This window comes from Acanthopagrus latus, chromosome 15, assembly GCF_904848185.1.
Source record: "Acanthopagrus latus isolate v.2019 chromosome 15, fAcaLat1.1, whole genome shotgun sequence".
NCBI lineage: Eukaryota > Metazoa > Chordata > Actinopteri > Spariformes > Sparidae > Acanthopagrus > Acanthopagrus latus.
In genome coordinates this window covers 22,368,151-22,388,636 of record NC_051053.1, presented here as the reverse complement: position 1 = coordinate 22,388,636, position 20,486 = coordinate 22,368,151, and the positions used below count along the sequence as shown (strand labels likewise).

The 20,486-nt window shown below is 41.7% G+C and overlaps 1 protein-coding gene across 7 annotated transcripts in view; it reads left to right on the top strand.

Annotated features, from left to right (window-relative positions):
- LOC119034099 (SH3 and PX domain-containing protein 2A-like) overlaps positions 1–17,215 on the top strand; it is a 60,609-nt gene extending 43,394 nt beyond the window's left edge. For 6 of the 7 annotated variants that reach the window (XM_037124823.1, XM_037124821.1, XM_037124825.1 and 3 more), the window contains exons 10-16: positions 5,535–5,648; positions 8,565–8,648; positions 12,672–12,789; positions 12,883–13,214; positions 13,321–13,370; positions 13,939–14,058; positions 14,241–17,215. In XM_037124823.1, the coding sequence (XP_036980718.1) occupies positions 5,535–5,648; positions 8,565–8,648; positions 12,672–12,789; positions 12,883–13,214; positions 13,321–13,370; positions 13,939–14,058; positions 14,241–16,169 (2,747 nt within the window). In that variant the 3' untranslated portion in view covers positions 16,170–17,215. The remainder of the gene's footprint in view (positions 1–5,534; positions 5,649–8,564; positions 8,649–12,671; positions 12,790–12,882; positions 13,215–13,320; positions 13,371–13,938; positions 14,059–14,240) is intronic. The other variant, XM_037124826.1, reaches the window with a different exon arrangement.
- The last annotated feature ends 3,271 nt before the right edge of the window (positions 17,216–20,486 follow it).

The window sequence follows — 20,486 nt, the reverse complement described above, 5'->3', positions numbered from 1 at the left end:
TGAGACTATGAGGACGGCTCTATAGGAGTCTGACACAGAGAGAGAGACAGTTTGTGTTTACATGTCTGTCTTTCTCTTTGAGGAAATGTCTCTCAGTAGAATTAGATGAGTTGCTGATATAGTGAAATGAGTTGGTTTACATTTTGGAAAATATGCCGACTGTCTCTAGTTAGATGAGGAGGTTAATATCATTCTCATGTTTGTCAGTTTTATTAATGATGCTGCTAACTGGTTGCTGTCTGTAGCTTCATATTGAATGGACAGACATGAGCGTGGTATCGACCCTCTCAGCTTTCTGCTAGAAAGCAAATAACTGTATTTCCAAAAATGTCAGATGGACTGAATTATTCTGACTTTTCATCTAACTGTCCTCTGTGTGCTTCATGTCAATTGAATTAGGCTGAAATCATGATGTTTATTTTTATTACAATCAATATTGTAATTATGCCGTTTTGAGTTTTTTGCACCTCACAGCAGGAATAAATAAGTAAGTATAAACTTACAACTTGCCCTCAGCTCCACTTAAAACATCCAATATTTCATGATGTCCTTGTAGAGCAATACAACCGTGTTGTCAAGACAAACTGTTTGGTTTCTTGCTTTCTGAGGCTGTGACATTTGAGGTCGGTGTCTGTGGTCATGATCCTCTGGTGTGATGATGTTATATGAGATCTCCACCAGAGCGCTGTGGGTTGAGCTATTGTCTTATGTAACCACTGACCCTCAAACGTTTAAGATTACAAGACTAAATTCTGCTCAAACGTTTTAAAAGCCTCTTGATTTGCTTGGGATGTTGTCTGAGTGGCTATAATCGTAACACTGAATAATGTTTTGCAAAGTGTATTGCCAGTCAGCATTTGGCTGTGTTATTTTTTTCCCCGTTGTGGTTGAAACTCGGCAGCAGCTTTCCAAGATTTTTCACTTTTCCTTACGTGGAAGGCAGAGAGACATGGAGAAAAGCAGACTGATCAACCCCAAGACAGTTGATAGATCTGAAACCAGACAAACACACAGATACATGTGCACTCGTAGAAACACACACCCCCGGCACATATTTCCAGACATAAGGTACACTTGCTTCACCTTTGTACCCACATCTGTACGGATCATCTCCGTATCTTATTTCAATTATCTGCCATTTTGCTTTTCAGCAGACAAATCCAAGGCTTCATTCACTCTTCTCTCACAACACTGTTCTCTCAGCTTTACAGTACCTCCATCTTTTTCACATTCAGCGAAATTGCTGTCGTGGCAGCGGGAGACCAACAAAACAGCTGTTTCTTTTATAATGACCTCATTTGTAAAGGTTCATCGTGAAGAATGTACAAATGATAAGCCGCTCAAGAACGAAGGAATCACATTTCCCCTCCCAGCCCTTGTGGGGAAACACTCACGAAAAATTATCACAACTAAAGACACCATATGTGACAATGGTAGGATCAGTTCATTTTGAATCTGAAGGCTTAAACAACCTTTTGACTGAACAACAACTAACAGTAAATGTCCACCTCATGTTTTCTCAAAGTTGTGTTTAAATTTAATATGAGATGATTTCGATCCCCCAGAGGGAACATTTAGGTGTCACAGCAGTATTTTAAAGTTTATGCACACCTGGGTGCAAGAAATGCAAAGATGTAGTGAGCAAAGATGGATGATTGAATCTATCGATGCACGATCCACATTTTTTCACTTCCGATCCGATCCTAATACCTGAATTTGGATATCTGCTGATACTGATACTATTCCAATACCAGAGCTCTGTTTGTTTTGATATTGTTATTATTATTGTTGATTTATTCCATCACAGCTGTCTTATTGTTTGCATTGTCCCGTAGAATGACATGCACTTTTTCCGGAGGGATCTCCCAGTGATTTTACATCTCTGTAGTGGTGGTTGCCACTGTAGCTTGCACCCCTGCACTTTTTCACCGCACTACAGAGGCCTTGTGTATCTGAGTCAGCTTAGTGCACTCTGAGGCTCATCAGCGACACTGGGCAGACATCTGAAGTCCAGATATCTGTAGTAAAGCTCAGGGCTGGGCAGCTAACTTGGTTGACACTCGGTTTATAGATCAGGTAGCGTGGTCTCTGATAAGTATCACTGGGATGGTGAGCTATACCATGGCTGCAAGTGTTCAATCAGGCTGCGAAATGTATTGCAAATTGCTGCTGTGTTGTCCTTCTATAAAACAGTAAAAACAACACAGTCCACAACCACATATTTGGCAGTTAGACATCATGAGTGTGACAACAGCGTGCACTGCTTCTTCTTCTTCTTTTTCATCCTCTTCATTTCCTTCTTGTCAGCCCTCTTCCTTCTGTTTGATGTAAGTGTGGAGATGCTGCACTTGTCACGTCAATTAAAGTAATTTGGCTTCATATTACAGTGTTTACTGTTCATGTAGAACGGTATGGTACATTGATGATGGAGCTGGTTTTGTGTAACAGTGAACTACGGTCACTCTGTGATGAAAGACATGAAGCAGGATTCTCTTTTTTTCCTCTACATTTCATATATTGTAACCTGTCTGATATAAACTCACAACACCCATGAAAGCAGCACTTGCGTAATGTACATGCGTGTTTTTAAAAGTACTTTTATTGCTTCTTTTGAGGTTCAGTGAACTTAGCCTAAGCACCTGCCATATGGGAGGATGGTTGCAAAATACAGACGAGGCCGCCCGGGCCATCAATAACAGCCTATATTTACTCAGGCCTCTTAGAGTGACTGTGTGTATGTTCAGACTCTCTTCTACCTCTCAATTAAGGTACATTATGACAATTTACTCTTACATTTGCTTACATTTCTTCAAGTGTTGGTTTGCTGAAGTGAAAATAACATTTCTCTCAAGGTGCCGCGTTGGTGTGAAACAGCACATGTAAGGATTTTCTCTTTGAGGTGTCGCAGGTCTTTGTTCTTCCTGCCGAGCTGACCTCCCTTTATAATGGTCAATTTAATATAATGTATCATTATTATAGTCTACGTTGCCCTTTTCTGGTCATTAAACAGGACACATCAGATTTATTTAAACGCTGTCAGTGACTTAATGAAGTGTTGAAAAATGTTGGTATAATGAACTAATATAAAATTAGGATGTCAGTGTAATAAATGTTTAACAATCCTTGACTCTTCTCTGCTTTGTCGTGTTTTGTGTCCTTTGTTTCTGAATATTGTAGACACTATTTTATAATAGTTTTCTGCTCTGACTGATTTATTGGCAGGAGGTTTTGTTTAAGCCACAGCTTTGGTGCAAAGACTGAGCGCATTACATGGCTTGTTACGTACCTGAGCCCGAGCCAGCATGTTGCTCGGAGCCAAATAATAACAGGATCCTCCTATCTGGACCCACCCTGACTCTCCAAAACTGTACAGCTGATGGTGTTTTTGTTGTGTAGCTTAGCAAGTCAATCGATTGAAATAAATCATCCAAAGTTATAAAAGGCCTGGAAATACTTTCTTTGTTATGAAAGTCATGCACTTTTGTCTGTCAGCAGGATATCTAAAAGCACTCCAGTAAAATTTGGTGGGCGAATAGATTTACAAGCCAGGGAACATTTTGAATTCAGTTGTGTTGGTCTTCAGAATTAACTGCAGTAATAAACTGCCTTAGAAAAGTACCTGCAGGCATCCCTGTAGAAATCAATAATTTGTAGTGAAAGCCGTGATGTCTTTGAACGTAGCAGCTGGTTGAGGAAATAATCAATGTTGGCAGAGGTTTGTATCTCTGCTCTGAGAGCTAAAGTGCCATTATCATCCAGCAGCTGTGAAATTGTCTGAGGTTTCATTTTTCAAATTCTCTCTGACTTTACAAAATAATTTCTCTGCATGAAGCAGAACCAACACAGAATGAAAAAAGCCTTCAACACTGACCTGGACTTTCTTTTCTACATTAAATAGTAGCGCCAACCTCTTCTAGTCTATAGCAACGTTTGATTACTGTTTGTCCAATTGTAGTCTGCAAAATGAAGGTTAAAGTTAAGATTACTTTATTGTCCCCTGTGCATCAGAACAGACTCTACAGTATGCACAGCCATGCATGCTGTTAAAATGTACAAAGTTAGCATATTTCTAATACATCAAACATGTTTTTTGCACATCAATACATCGACCTCACAACATGACAAAGTTGATTTCTGAGTCTCTGGTGTAATCCTGGCACTTTGGGATGGACGGCCAACCCGACCTACAGTTCCAAAGTGTCCGTATAGGATGAGCTGGAAATTAATTTCACTTACAGATTACAACATATTTCCTTCATGATGATAAATCCCAAATGACTAATACAGAGTTTTACAGCAATCTTTTCTGAAAAATGTATCAGCTTAGGTCACACACCTGTCAGATATTACTGACTTTAGACAATGTAAAACATTTTATTCTACTTTTTCTTGCATATTATACATATCACTTGCCTTCCCCTGTAACCATATGATAAAATAATAGTGATCTATGTGTTCCTGTCATCAAACTACATTCCATAGCATCGATTATTCAATTAATCAGTCAGTCAGTCAAAAAGAAATACGTTTCAAACTGTTTGATTAATTGTTTGAGCAGTTATTCATGCTGCAGTATCATTCTTTAATGTGAGGATTTGCTGCTTTTCTATGTAATTAATGATAATGAATGAAACGTATTTTGGTTTTGGACTGTTGGCTGGACAAAATAAGATAACTGATGACCATAATGAAAATAATGGTTAGTTGCAGCCCTGATTGTGCACAGCTACCCATAAACACACACCATGTCTGTAGGAAAATGTACATCGGACGTTCGGACCAGCTGTGGAAGTGTGATGGAACACTCCTCGCCCCTTTATGGGTCATCCAGACAGCTGCCGGCCATATTGCATTCCCGTCACCACAACAAATAGTGTACGTGTGGCGGACCACATAGAGAGCATTTTGTGTGCCAACTTTAACACTCTTGGCTGACACGGCCTCACAAATGTGGACTGATGTTCAAATGTTCTGATTAGTTTACATGCGTACTTCACATCGGCACACCTTATCTAATACAATAGATTTGCTCTCTTTATTGGGATCAGGTTTTTTTAAAGTGAGCTGAGGTGTTTGTCATGAAGCTTTTGTCATGGGAACTGAATCAAATCATCTTCAACAGTACAAATGGATATTTTGGCTTGTAACAGCAATCAAGCAATGTAATCTCAACTGAAATCAGAACTGATCTTTTGAAATTCAAGTTGAACAAGACCTCGATTTTCCCTCGGATGTTCTTGGCCCTGCGCTTTGTTATAAACTCTGTTGGCAACACATTAAGTTCCTCATGTTCATGTTTTGATCAAAGATAAAAGATGTGATGGAGGTCAAACTGATGGTTTTTGTTTTCATTTTTTTATCTGTCTTTGTGGTGATTTATTATGTCAGCCCTTTCTGGAGGGGGTCTTATCTCAGGCCTAACTTCCTCTGCAGAACTTCAGCAAATCTTCCAGATCTGTTCAGTTTGTAATATACCTAATGTACCTTGTAAGTAATGCACTGTCATTAAACATGTCGACTGTATGTTTCCACAGGTTGGTGGTTTGTCAGCACCGCGGAGGAGCAGGGTTGGGTCCCTGCTACCTATCTCAACTCCCACAGCGGCACGCGGGATGACTTGGAGCTGGGCGCCTCTAAAGCTGGAGAAGGTAAGTCTCCTCCTGCAGACTCTCCTGTCTCTGCCCACACACACACACACTTTCAAAGACTACCTCACACACTCTGTTATACACCCACACACACTTACCGACTATGCCCCAAATCCTCAGTCTTTGATCTGCGACAAAACGGAGCAAACTCGCCTCTACGCTAACGGCTGGCGCCGGGCTGGTGTGAGCACCTCTCTCTGTCTGCCTGCCATTATAAGCACGTCTGAACAGAGTGTAGATTCAGGCCTGGGTAAACAGCAAGGACGAGTGCCAGGAGAGAGCAGACCACAGCCACTGAAGTGATGTTCTGTACAGCGCAATATTACGTGATATGAGCTCATGAAAGAGGCATGTGTCTCCATTGGCGGTGAGGAATAAAACACAGGGATCGCTGCTCTTTAAATCACAGTTATCGTTAATTGCAACGAGCTCTCAGATGGATTATGTTTCACCGATGTCTGCTTATCATCTAGGATTCCTGATAAGTTACAATGATGAGCAGACAAGTGTTGTCGTTAAATTTTGTGGGCTTACTGAGAGAGGGATCCAAAACCTTGATAAGAAACACACCTATGTAGAGTTCGGTTTGCCAGAATATGACGCAGACACATGTGAAGCCGAAGACGGCGTCCAGTCATGCAGTCATCTCAAGCCCTGTCGGATTTAGTTATCAAGCTATATGAGAGCAGCTCATGTTGTCTGAGCGTTTTAAATATAACAGGGCTCATTTACTGTCCTATACCCAGACTTCATCAGTTTTGACACATACTGCAACAACTGCAGCCTGTTTGTTAAGATTTATGCAGTATTGTGTTAAAGAAAACCCAACAAACTCAAGGCACGGAAATAATTAAGTTGCATGTTACACTCCCAAACAAACATCCAGATTTTCCAGCGCTGCGGCCAAAACATCTTTTGTGCTGTACAGTTGTTGTACTCGGTAACAATGGGACCACGGATCCCCTCGGTGTTGTATATCTTATGACTCAAGCATGGAGAGAGAGGGAGGGAGTACATCAGGATAAACTGTGTTACTGTTTCACAATACGTTAAAATGCCCTCACAGCACACACATTAAATCAACAGAAGAGCTCAACATGTATGCATGCCACACACACACACACTCTAACCTCAATGCAAACATCTACACCCAACTCTCCTACAGTATCTGCTCTGTCACAGATAGCTGCAGTTTGCTGCCAGGGGGTTTCGCGAAGCACAGTCTGTCAGTGTAATTAGTGTTTATGTGTCTCGTCAGTCATGGAAAAGGCATGAAACTCATAAAGAATCTCTTTGTCAGTGCTGGGGTCTTCAGCAGTCTGTGCCACCACATGGTCACAGAGAAAAAAAACACTTTTTTTTTTTTTTTGGGAAAACTGGATTTTGAATTCATGTTGGTTCTTTTTTAAAAAGCCAAAATAAGACACGCTGAAAGCTCAGACAGCTTCAGATGAGACTTGATCAAAGAGAAAACTCATGTTGATGTTTCTTGTTTTGGTCACATTCTATACAAAAAATAAACATATTGCTTAAAGGATATGGGAAATGCTATCTTGCTGGCAGAGAGTCAGATGAGGAGGCTATCACCACTCTATTGTCTCTATGGTAAATATGAAGCGATGCAAGCATAAAGGCTGGGAAGAGGGAGGAACCAACCAGCCTGGCTCTGCCGATGGTTACAAAATCTGCATACCAGCACCTCTAAAGCTCACACATTAAAACATTATGTCTAAATTGTTTGGCTGGGACTTAGTAAAGTGCTTAAGACACGCATAAGATGATGAATCAGTGATTTTGCAAACTCTCTACCATCTCAATCTTTAGTGGCCTTTTAATCAAGCTAGGCTAGCAGTTTCCCCCCGCTTGCAGTCTTTGCAGTTTGCAGTAGAGCTGCAGCAGTTAATGGATTGATAGATTAACTGATTAAAGGATAAGTTCACCCTCCACATGGACGGAAAGTCAGGTGCACTTGGTGTCCACAAATCATTTCTGAGTTGCAGCATTCTCTTAAAAAAACTGAAGTAGCTGGAGACCTGTTATAAAACATAAAACAACAACTTAAAGCAGCTTGTTGGGAGTAATTCAGGTCTCTGGAAGCCCCGAGATCCCAAACTGATTCGAGAGTTGAAACTTCACCCGACTTTCCAATGACAAAGGAGTAAAAAAATCATGATTGACTTTTTCATTTTGAGGGGAACTTATCCTTTAATCTCCAACTTTTTTAATAAAAGATGAATCAGTTTGATTATATTCTTAATTTGAAAAAAAGTCAAGATGAATGTTCCGGGTTTTGGAGAAAACAAAACATTTAAGGATCTCATTTTGGACTTTGAGAAACATGCATCAGCCATTTTCTGATATTTTATAAACCAACAACTAATTGGTCATGGGAGAGAAGAATCGACAGACCAACCTACGGTGAAAATAGTCATTAATTGTAGCCCCAGTTGTCAGAAATCCTTTCCATCTCTGCTGTTTTACCAACAAAAGTCAGAGGGAAATAAAGACTTTCTGACAACTCCAAGCAGCGGCACTGTCAGCTGCTCTGTTAATTGGCATTCCTGCAGCACCAATGTGTGTCCCAGATGCTCTAACGCAACAGGATGGGAAAACCATGCTAACAACATCCTAATTACAGGCCACGGAGAAAATGTCCTGGTTTAACACTTCCTCTGTAACCTCCATCCATCCATTCATCCATCCATCCATCCACTCTAACTGTCCACCATGTTTGTACTTTGTGGTCGTGTTTTTTTATGTCCTCCATGTTGTGGCTAATAACGAGGCTCTCTGGGCTGGATCCATGTCATTTTGTGTGCTGTGTGTTTGTGCAACATTTGTGCTCGCTCTTCACGTCTCCCATGTTTGTTTGTTTGTCTGTGTGTCGTCACCTGGTCACCACGTGTGTCTTGTCAGTTACTAAGCGACATAAGGCTCATCTGAAGAGGCTGGACCGGAGATGGACGTTGGGGGGTGTCATCAGCAGGCAGCAGAGCCGAGGTGAACTGAGACAGACGCTGCATCGCCTCCCCCTCCTCCCCCTCCTCCCCCTCCTCCCTTTGTTATTGTTCTCCTCACCCCCACCTCACTTGTTGTCTCTTATCACATGGCTCAACTCGTCCCTCCCCACTTGCACATACTTGCTTGGTCTTTCATCCAGTGTCATCTTCCAGCAAATGCATTTATCATGAGCCACACAATCCACCACGACTAACCACTAATTGACGTTAATATAAAACGGGCCTGGAAAGCAAAGGTGAAATCAGCAACTTTTATATGCGCCCAATTATCGACGCTAAGCTCAAATTATGTTACAAAATTGCCCCATGTAAGCATTTTTCGTTATAATTAAACACCAAGTGCCAAAAACCAGTCTTCAGAGGAGAAGATTGGGAGAAAAAAAAAAGGGCGACATCTGAAAGCAGTTGCGTAATAGACTTCGGAATGCCTCATGCTGCATTTTAGTGCCATATTTTGCTTTTTTATGAGCAAATGAAGCGTGCATGTAGTTTTCTAATGAGTGTGGTAGAAACAGACGTTTATCCTGCTGTGGTGCAGATAGCAACCAGTATTGACAGATAAACAAAGTGCGTTTTAGAACACGAGAAATCTTCAATCACAGACTTGCACATGCAACAATGGCCAAGGGGTTTTTTTTTTTTTCACAGGGGATGCGTTTGGATTGCTGACAGGAGTGAGGATAGGCTATTGAGTTCAGCTCAAACTTTGGCAGTGGACGCTGTTCTCTGGAGTCGAGGGTTGTTTCCACCCTAGGACTTAAATCCTGCTTTGTGTTTGTAAAAAAAAAGAAAGAAACGCCTGATATTTGCTGACTCCACAAGAATAATTTATAACACCGATGCAGGCGATGCATGTTGTGGTTAACATAACATCTGATTCAGAGTTTCCCTCTGTGGCACCGCTGGATATTGTTTGAAAGAGGAGGCTGGTGAGAGGAGAACGGTTTACCAGCCTCGACACAAAGAGGCCGGAAACACCAGGCAAAAGGAAAATAAAGTGTACAGAAATACCTTTGCTGGAGTTTCTGCAAGTAAAGGGAATTACAATCCCACACCCGCTCGAGCTCCTACACAACGTTGGAAACGGGTGGAGAAAAAGGAAACTGGAAAAATGTGTCACCACAGTGTTGATTCCTGTGTACCAACTGGGAGGACAGCAGCCTTTTTATGGGCTCTTCTCCTTTCTGAGCACACTTCTCCTCCCTGTGCTGGCTGCTTCCAGACAGGAATCACTGTAATGACAGGAAATGATGTCTTAGCTTTGCCCTCGGCCTCATGGGAAAGCATAAATCAGCATGGAGCCTCTGCTCTCTATTATCTGCTGAGTTAGGAGATGCTGCTGTCACAAGGCTAAGGACACTGTTAGGACACCAGCCTCCCCCTGGTCGATACCAGTGAATTCAGTCCATAAAGTAGTTGTTAATACAAAGAACTACGTTTCTAAGGACTTTCCTGAAATGCAGATAATAGTGAGATGACAGAAAATGAGGGGAGAGACAGAAAGGAAACGACTCGATGGGATGTTGCAGATCCTGATCAGTGCCTAAAGGCAGGGACACAGATTACTGTTGAGCTGATTATGACTGTGATTTGGGGTGTGACGACCAAGTTAGTCTGTTCCAGTTTGAGTTTATTGATAGATGAGGTCAAAAACTGTGTGATATGTACAGTTTATTGACGCTGCAAGATGCTGTGACAGTAATTTTTCTTAAAACGCAACCGATGGGGTCACTTGTATGTTGCCCGAGGGAGATGTATCGATAAATAAAGTGAAGTGAGCTTCATTGGCTGACTCACCTCCAGTGGATGCATCCAGGATCTCATCTCATCCAAACAATTCTCTCTTTCCTTCCTTTTTTGGCCTTTTCAGTGTGAGTGTCGCTGCATATAAACAGTGCTAGCTGCTCGTTGCAGGACATGTTTGTTTTAGGACAAGAAAACACAAAAATTGGCGTTCTCACTTGATTTGTAGGGTCATTTAGCGCCTGAACTCTAGTGGTTACTGACCAGTCGTTCAGTGTGCTGTCCAGTGTATTTGCTCAGTTGTCAGGTTTATTCTCCTTCCAAAAAAAAACCCAAAAAACTGTTTAAGTTGGTGGGAACAGTCTCGAGCGTGCTCTGTCCAGTATTTCCGCTAGTTTTAAGGTTTGTGTCAGGGTTTGAAGGAAAACATTTTGTCCCGTCTGTTGGAAAGCAGCCTCCCTCTCTATTTTTCTTTCTATCTGCTCTGGCAGTAAAGACATCCCTTCCTGAAGTGTTTTCACAGTAAGTGTTGTTGTTTCATGCAAAATGCATTGAGGTGAAAGCAGTCTGGGGCAGTAAAATCGAGTGGGTCTTTTTTGTGCCAAACTTCCTTGTTGTGTTTCCACACAGTTACCTTGCTGAGCCGTGGTGGAGGGACTGTAACAGAAAGAGGGAGATATGTGTCATAAATACTGTAATGTTTGAGGATACACAGTTGATTTCTCTCACTCAGACTGCTGAAACCTTTTCTTCAAATATCGATTCAAAGCTGTAAGATGGGATCACTTAGAGGCCGGTGTAGACCGTTAGGGGCGTGTTCAGACTCTTTTTGACTGATGTGGTTCATGTGCTGCGCTGACTTCAACACTGGTGGCTTGAAATAAGTGTGCGCCCACACACACATCTGAACAGCATTAATGTACCATTTCTCACACACTTTACTGCCAATATTACTGTCGTCTTACAGTCTTAAACGTTTTACATTCCATTCATTTAGCTGACGCTTTTATCCAAAGTGACAAAGTGACTATAATCACATTTAAAAGATAAATAGTCCTATCAATCACAACACAGCAGCATGCGACCAAACAGCTATACTGTAAAGCTTCCATATTTTATTTTTTGCTTTGAACATAAACGATGTGCATCAAAATACTCATTAAATAGTTGGTTTGAACTAAGATCCTGCATCTTAATCTTACTTAAGGCTGATGCAGTGGCACTTTGAATGAAATAAGATTTTGGGGGTTCAAACGTCCCTGCTGACGAATAAACATGTGAGTGTTATTAAAACTTTAACCCCAGTACACCTAGTTTTTCTTGGGAATCAAACTGTAGCTCTAAATGTAATATGTTCACAATATTGTAATGTTCCCAGTATAATGATGATAACACTACAATTTGCTTTTTCACTCAACAAAACTATAAAAATGCAACACTGGTTTTTGCTCCTGTTTCTCACAATATGAAGTAAAGTATTTTAACTTCAGGTAGCCCCCCTAACCTGACACATGGGACATAATTTGGCCTGATAAATGTCTTTTCTCAAGATTGAACGGCACATTTTAGAGGTGTCTTTTATTGTGACCAGTCCAAAGCACACCTGTGCACTAATCATGCAGCTTAATCAAGATCATGACATGCTACATCTGTCAGGTGGACTGACTATCTTGGTCGAGGAGAAGTGCTCACTCACATGGATTTGAATGTCTTTGTGCTCAAAATCTGACAGAAATAATTATCTTGTGTTGAAATATTCTGAATCTTTCACTTCAAATTGTAAAAAGAGAAAAAACACTGACTTTCTATTTCTGTTGAGTTCAATTTTATTACTGTCTTTTTTAAGAAGAACTGCAAACTGCTACAATGGCAAAAAAAAATCTAAATGCAATAATTAATTATGGCTGGCAGTCATTCATTCCCTGGATTATTAAGTTCTTTCAGCTTCATAAATAATAAAATTATAGACAAATCTAATGTGCCAAAGACCATTTTAACACACTCACATCTAGCAGCTCAGAAAGCGAAATAGTTCCAGTTACTGTATCACAAGTGCATCTATCATTTAAAATTGCTCCATAATAGAAGGCTAATTATCTTTTTATCCTCATCTCTTATTACTTCAGTGTGATTATATTAAGTACCCCTAGTATTCTTTCTCTATTTCTTTTCTTTTTCCAATGATTATATGTTGTTGTTGTTGTCAGAGATCTCACAGCCCTCATAATCTTGTTGTCATTCTCTGCTCTGGCTTTGGCAGAAGAGAAGTACGTGACAGTGCAGGCCTACACCAGTGAGGGCAAAGATGAAATTGCTTTTGAGAAAGGAGTCATTGTGGAGGTCATTCAGAAAAACCTGGAGGGCTGGTGGTTTATCAGGTAAACGTCTGCTCACAGGCTTCAGACATTTGTTATTTCTTTCATCATGAAAATAGGTTTTCTTATCATTTTCTCTTTGGACTTACTTTCCAGGTACCAGGATAAAGAGGGCTGGGCTCCAGCTTCTTACCTGAAGAAGATGAAGGACGACCTCTCCCCCCGTAAGAAGACTGTGACGGGCCCAGTGGAGATCATTGGAAACATCATGGAGATCAGTAACCTGCTTAACAAGAAAGCCTTGAGTGAGAAAGATGTGCAGACTGAAGGTGTCCCAGAGAGCCCCCAGGTGGCCAGGAAGGAGATCAGCTTGCCAATTCCTTGTGCTGCTGACTCCAGCCCCGTTAATGCCACACAGGAGGGAAAATGTAAAGCAGAGCCGGCCTCACCAGCAGTAGCTCGCATCGCCCCTCATCGGGTGGAAATTGGTTGGTTATCTCACTTGATACATTGTTCAGTTTCTCTAAGGTTTGGTAGAGTACAATTGTTTTCAGATTTGAATTGTATGTATGTCTTTTCCCTCTGTTCTCAAAGGTTCCCCAGTTCTCAGGCAAAAACCTCCTCCTCGAAGAGATGCAACCCTGGTAAGAGTGTTTGATATTTGTGGCCATCCATCCATCCCTCTGGTCATCCAATTATTTCATCAGCATTTTTTGACTGAGGATCATGGAGCTTGAAAGGCTGCATTTATAGGGGCTATTAAATGTCCACTCCTTTTCAGCTATCCAAAATGGTTTGAGTGTCATGTTTAAAGACCAAACAAATCTATGATGAAAAGGATCATCGTGTGCTGGATATCTTGCCATGAATGGTCATGGCCAGGACATTGATTCTGTATCTGTGGCTTTTTCCTTTTGAGCTTGTGTTAAATAGACAATCATTTTACCTTGTAGTAGAGTATGAAACAATTTTGAGGAACAGTTTGAAGGGGCCACCAGGCGAGATGGTTTAAAACTAGCCTTAAAATGGCCTTAAATCCAACAACATACAGTATTTTTACGAGATGATCATGCACTTTTGAAATGTCAAATCCTAATTTGTCAACTGACAATTACTTCAGTGGTCAGAAAAATGGACTGGAATACAAATTAGGTGCCCTTGTTCTGTGCCATTTACTCTATGACTAACCATACCAATTTCATTTGTGCTCAGGGATTTCAGTTGCCCTCCCCACCAGAGCCCCCTACAGTTGAAGCAGAGTATTACACCATTGCAGATTTCCAGTCTTGCATATCTGATGGCATCACTTTCAATGGAGGACAGAAAGCGGAGGTGAGAATCCTTTTTTAAAGAAAAATTTCAGTTACAAGACAATTAAATATGAGAACTTACCATTCTGTATCTCTACATTCATCATTGCTCAGTAAAAACAAATATAGATATACTAAATATAATGAAAATATATCAGATGCCTTCATAGAAAGACTAAAATCCATTGTGAACATGTTTTTTAGGTCATTGAGAAGAACTCTGGTGGATGGTGGTATGTCCAGATTGGAGACAAGGAGGGCTGGGCTCCCTGTTCCTACATCGACAAACGCAAAAAACCCAACCTGAATCGTAGAACGAGCACTCTGTGCCGCCCAAAAGTTCCACCCCCAGCTCCACCTGTCAAAAAACAGGACTCAGTGGAGACTGCACCTCCCAGCAGCCCCGGGTCTGAAGCTCCAGAGTCCCCTGTGTCTCCTGGGAGGCCCGTGTATGAAGAGCCAGAATATGACGTCCCTGCAATTGGTGATCTGGACCTGGAGTCTGAGTTTGAGTTCCTGAGGGGGGAAGCTTCCTTGGTGTATGTAAAGAATGAGGACACTTCCTCTGAGCGAGGATCCCACCTGTCCTCCAAGCCGTCTCCGGCTTCATCACTTCACAGTGCCTCCTTCAAGATGGGTGAGTCATTTGAAGATGGCCACGAGGCAGAGGTTGAGGTAGAGGCAGAGGAAGAGTGTATCTATGAAAATGATGGCTTCCGACCTTTCAGGGAGACACCAGAGAGGCAGTGCAGCAGGGACTCAAATTCTTCCAAGACAAGTGTCTTGTCAGAAGCTGGCAAGACTGCAAACCCATCATCAGGTGGATGGAGACCTGCAGGGAACAAGTTCAAGATCGACTTGAATGGGACTCCATTTTCAACCAAAGCCGAGGAGGCAGCCAGTCCAAAATCTGCCTCCACTGAGTCTACCCCAGATCTGTCCAGAATCAAGAAAGACCAAGAGGACAGCAAGGCAATTTCTTCCACCAAATCTTCTTCTAAACTAAAGCCAGTCGTGAGGCCTAAACCACAACTGGCCAAGGCCTCCAGTGCAGAGAAGATGGACATCAGCACCTTGAGAAGACAGCTACGGCCAACAGGGCAGCTGAAGAACGGCACCAAAACTAAAGGTGAGGACTCTGAGACAGCTTCAGTCATCTCCTCAGAGGACTCCTTCTCCTCTCAGAGCACATCCGATCTCTCTTCCATTTATTCTAAAGGCAGTCGGGGAGACTCTGACGTGGAGGGCTGCAACCTGTTTCGTACAACAGATCCATATGAGAAAGTCCAAGAGTCTGAGCTCAGCTTCCCTGCTGGAGTCGAGGTGGAAGTGCTGGAGAGGCAGGAGAGTGGTTGGTGGTATGTTCGCTGGGGAGATACAGAGGGTTGGGCTCCAACTTATTACCTGGAGCCCGTCAGGCAACAAGATGACATGGCCGGGTCTGAATCTGATGGCACCCCAACTAAACCTGGAAGCCTCAGTAAGTCAAACAGCCTGGAGAAGAATGAGCAAAGGGTGCAGGCATTGAACAACATCAACCAAAACCTGAAGAAGGTCACCCCACCCATCCCCTCCAAGCCTCCAGGTGGCCTCTCCAAACCTACCGGCTTGTTCGGTTCACGGAAGCAGAACAGTGCCAAACAGCAGCAGGTTGTGCGACCTCAGTCTGTCTTCATTTCAGCCCCGATCAGGGATGGTCCCAGCCCTGTTGGCTCTCTCAGGAGAAATGAGTCCCTCAACTCCACAGACCACCCTCGTGCTAGCCCCACTGTGCGACGCAATGCCTCCTTTGGGACTGTGCCGCGCAGCATGGCGCCAAACAACATAGCGCTACCCAGCAGATTCAGATCTGGTACCGACAGCTCTGAATCCTTTGGCCTGAGCTCTCAGAAGAATGCCCTCCCTGTATCCACAGTGAAACCCAAGCCCCACATCATCCACAACAACCTCAGAGAGGTGTACGTCTCCATAGCAGATTATCACGGCGACGAGGAGACCATGGGATTTCCTGAGGGTACGACTCTGGAGGTCCTGGATAGAAACCCCAATGGATGGTGGTACTGCAAGATTCTGGACAATGGCAAACCACGGAAGGGATGGGTTCCCTCAAATTACCTCGAGAGAAAGCACTAGCGCTCATGTGTGGAGCTGGCAGAGCTCTGAACATGCGTGCAAAGACTACTCAAACAGATGCATTTATTTTGTAAAGAAAAAAGGCTAACGCTAAGACGATAAGTAAGGATCAAAATCTTACCCGGTACCTTTGCCAAAAAGAGCAGCCAGATCAAAGCGTGACTTTGAAATTAAATGAGACATCTGGTCAAATGAGTCGACATGAGACTTTGCGAGAGACGTTGCATTAAGAGCAATATATTGGGACTTAATGATACAGCCAAAGAGAACACCAGAGTGGAAGAACGATTTAATGATAGTCTTACCATTAACTTGAACTAAGATGTCCTTCAGTGTCCACTCCTTGAACCTTTCTCTGTAAGTTTATAATGTAATTTTTTAAAAACCTTTTTAAGCATTTAAAGCTGATTGCATGTTTGAAATGATTCATTATACTGACGATGCCTTGAGCTGTTGAATTAAACCTCTTTCTCCTCCTTTCCATAAAGAAAATCTCAGTTGTTGCCAAAGCTGCTTTGTGTTAGTCTCATCTTGGTGCTGACTGTTTGCATGTTTTTTTTTATACTGCTTTATACTGTATGTCACCTTTATGTGAAATATTTTATCCATTTAATTGTGTAATATTGTCCTAACGAAACAATTTGTGAGCATCTCTGAGTATCACAGTATTTTCTTTTCCTTGAATATAGAAACAGTCCCTGACGATCTTGCCTGAACTTTGTTTCCTTTCAGAGGCTAATATGTCCAAAATTAAACTTTCCCTAACGTCAGTGAAGATAATATTTATTCATCATTTAAAAATCATATTATTACTTATTTTATTGTTTTTGTAAGAAATTTACTGATATAAAAAAAATCACAACAGCTTAACTGCTCTTTTAATCACGATAACATTTTGAATTTCTGCTGGGCAGTAAATTTGACATAACTCTTCAGATGCAGTCGTACTGGGATGCTCACTTTTGTTTTATGTTAACTGTGTGACCAGTGATGATCACTGAAGTGCCAAAACAAAGAATTAAATAAATAAATGCACTTTTGAACAATCAGTAGTACTTTCTTTTCTTTTTACTCTCATCACTCATGGTTGCTGTTTGCCAACACGTCAGGTTTGGTCCTCGAGAGCAGTGGATCTTAACTCCCACAGCCAGATTAACTCAGCACCACCCGTCATCCTCCCAGTATGTTCTTGTGAAAGGGGTCTACACTGGATGTTTTTTTTTTATTTAGCTGAATGAGTAATCTTTAGAGTTTGCATTTGTATCACTAGCTTGCAGAAGCTGGATGCTGTTCACCCGTAATTTAAGCTAAACAATGTTTTACTCTGAATTACTTACATGGTTTATCTGCAACTTTTTAAACTCATAATTTTAAACAATTGTCATAGTTAGCAGTCCTACCTGTCAACTGTATTTAGCTAACTATTTAGCTTCTAATTTCAGTGGTAAGGACGAGATCAATATGTAGCTGGATCTATGTGACATTTGCAGGTGAGTTTCGAGTCAATTTTAATTGAGCTGCAGCTTATCAGTCGTCTAGTCTGCAGACTAACATCAGTATACATTGCGGTTCTCCCATGACTATTGTTTGGAGGCTCATTCAACAAGCTAAGATGCGACTCTCTCTTCGAAAAAGAAGGCGACCTAAGCAGGATAGTTAATGTTGATTACTGTTCTGTCTGTGAGTCATAACAGCCGGCTCCTGTCCAGAACGCTGACATCACTGCTCTGTGCAAGATCTGATTGGCTGCATCAAAATGACATTTCCACCTGTGTAATGCAAAACAGTGATGCCATCATCTTTTTGCTGGAGCAGAGAAAATATCTGCTGTCACTTTTGTTTATGAAAGTCATCAGAGTGCAATTATCTGATAATTGCAAATTAATTTTGTGTATTGTCACATACATATTATCACAGGCCATAATTGCTGTTTATGTAAGCCTCCCAGTCGTGTTGCACCGACATCTTTCTGCCTCAGAAAGTAAAAAAAAAAATAATATGATCTGAATATTGAATGTGTTTATATCTGGTATAAACTCACATCTGTGCATACGCAATACAGCTGTAGCGTTTGTCCAGCTGGATGCCATTTTAGCAAATAAATTAGATCACACTTGGTTGCATTGCATTCCTTTCATTTCTCCCCCACAGCACTGAGCCAGAGAGTCGTGCGATTGACTTTGATTGGCTTCCTCCAGCAGCGCCCGCGTCAGGAGAACCTGCACATTTGACTTTGGTTTTGATGGCTTTCATTTTGTGTTCACTGGCCTGCTTAATTTGGCATCAACTGACAAAGCAAAAGTTTAAGTCACAGTGTGGAGTTGTAGTCTATAATATTGCCGCCTTCAGCTATAATCGGAAGACACCAACTCAAAACACTGATGTAGTTTTCCAGTGTCAGACACTGCATATTGCTGATATATTGGATTTGGTGTCTGGAATATAATAAGATTTACAGCCCACAGGAATGTGATGTGAAATATGTCCATCCCACTGGCTGTTTCCTCTGCTGGGATCTCAACAACCGCACTACAATCACTGGCTTGGAACTAAGTTATGGGTGCCCGCTGATCATCTTTATAACGTGTTTGTCTGCGGGCTGTGGGTAAGTGTGTCTGTGTTTGCTCGCTTGTTGTTCTTGTGTCGAGTCTGTGTTTATTTGTGCGTGAAAATGATAAATCACAGGAGGAAGAAAGAGGGGAAAAAAAAGGAAATGCAAGATGTACAGGTGAGATAAAGACACATAAGGAGGCTTATAACTTCAAATATGATGGTGGTTTGTCAGTCACTGTGTCATATCGAGTGTGTAAGTTAATTCTTGTCCATAGAAATAACAGTTTGACAGGTGAACAAAACAGTACAGTACATACTTAAAAAAAACATATATATTTGGCTGAATTTATTCTTTAAAGTTTTTGTGTATTCAGTTTTTTTGGTTCATCTTAAGCATTTAGATTACAAACATTTGGTCCAGCCATGAAATTAAGAAACATGACATGACATATGATAGAACCATGTGACGTATGATACAACCTCCTCTATCATGTAGAAATTGGATGTTGAGTGTCCCACTAAAATGACTCCCATAGAAGAAATAAGGAACATACTTTAAACAAACAACACACTTCCCTCAGAAGGGAGTCGAGGGTGCTCAGGAAGTTCAAACAAAATGTGATGAAGGTGCTCTTTTGTGGGGAACTCTCAAATTCATTTTTTTTTTTTTTTTTTTTTAAAAAAAGGAAAAATCCAAGGCACTCTTCTGGCGATTTGTTTTTTAAAAAAGCTTTTATCTTGATGGCTTTTTCATGCTGAAATTCCTAAAAACATTGACAATGAATGTTAAAAATCAGCTAAGCAACGACCCAGAAGGCTGCTGCTTGTTTGTTTGTTGCCTTGGATTTTTCTATTATTTGAGACAACAAATTACATCAAGATCATTAATTTTTGGTGGTGTAACAGTCCTTAATCCTATTTTTATAATCTTCCATATTCATCAGATAATCTCTTCTCACACAGCCGATGATGGTTTAGTATTTGAAGGTGTTTCTGTTCCGTGGAGAAGCTGCTGCAGCAGTTTCCGTCCTCTGGAGGGCAGCAGCACTCAGCTGCTCGTGGCTGAGGAGCCCAGCATCTCAGTAACCTTCACCTTTGTCTTTGTCAACACAGTAATTAGAAAGTGAAGGGGTGAAATTCCTCAATTGATCTGTGCTATGAAGAAAAAGTTGTACTTTTTAGTATAATTGAACTTCTTCTCACAGTTTGTCCCCCGACGCTGCAAATCAGACGAAGGAAAAGATTTTACATCACACTGAACATCAAAAGCTTAAAGCCTTAACTACAACAGAGGAACACACTTAGACTCGAGCTGTCTGATGTCTGGTTAAAATTCCTGATCGATAGTGTCCTGCTTTTTTGGAATACAAATTTGATACCTTAACAGACGGAGTGTGTGTGTTTGACCAAAACAGCTGTCTAGAAGAGATACCACAACACAGCTCAAACAAGCCAGCCGAGCCCTTAAGCCTTTCAGGAGGCCGGCAGCCAGGTTCACTGAGAGGTCTGCGTGGAAAGTCTGTGTGTACACAGACAGCGCTGAGATATACTGTATTCACGTCACTGTCACCCACCCTGGCTGTGTGTTTCCCTCTTACCTCTGAGAACACTTGGCGGTGAACGGCAGCCGCTGATGCCTGTTTCATGTCCGGACGTCACAGGCTGTATTCGAGCGCAGCATAAACCGGCGCTGCATTAGAGCCAGGCCCGGAGGGTAGTAAATAACAGATGATGTTCACTGTGGCCAGGTCTACATACCACGAC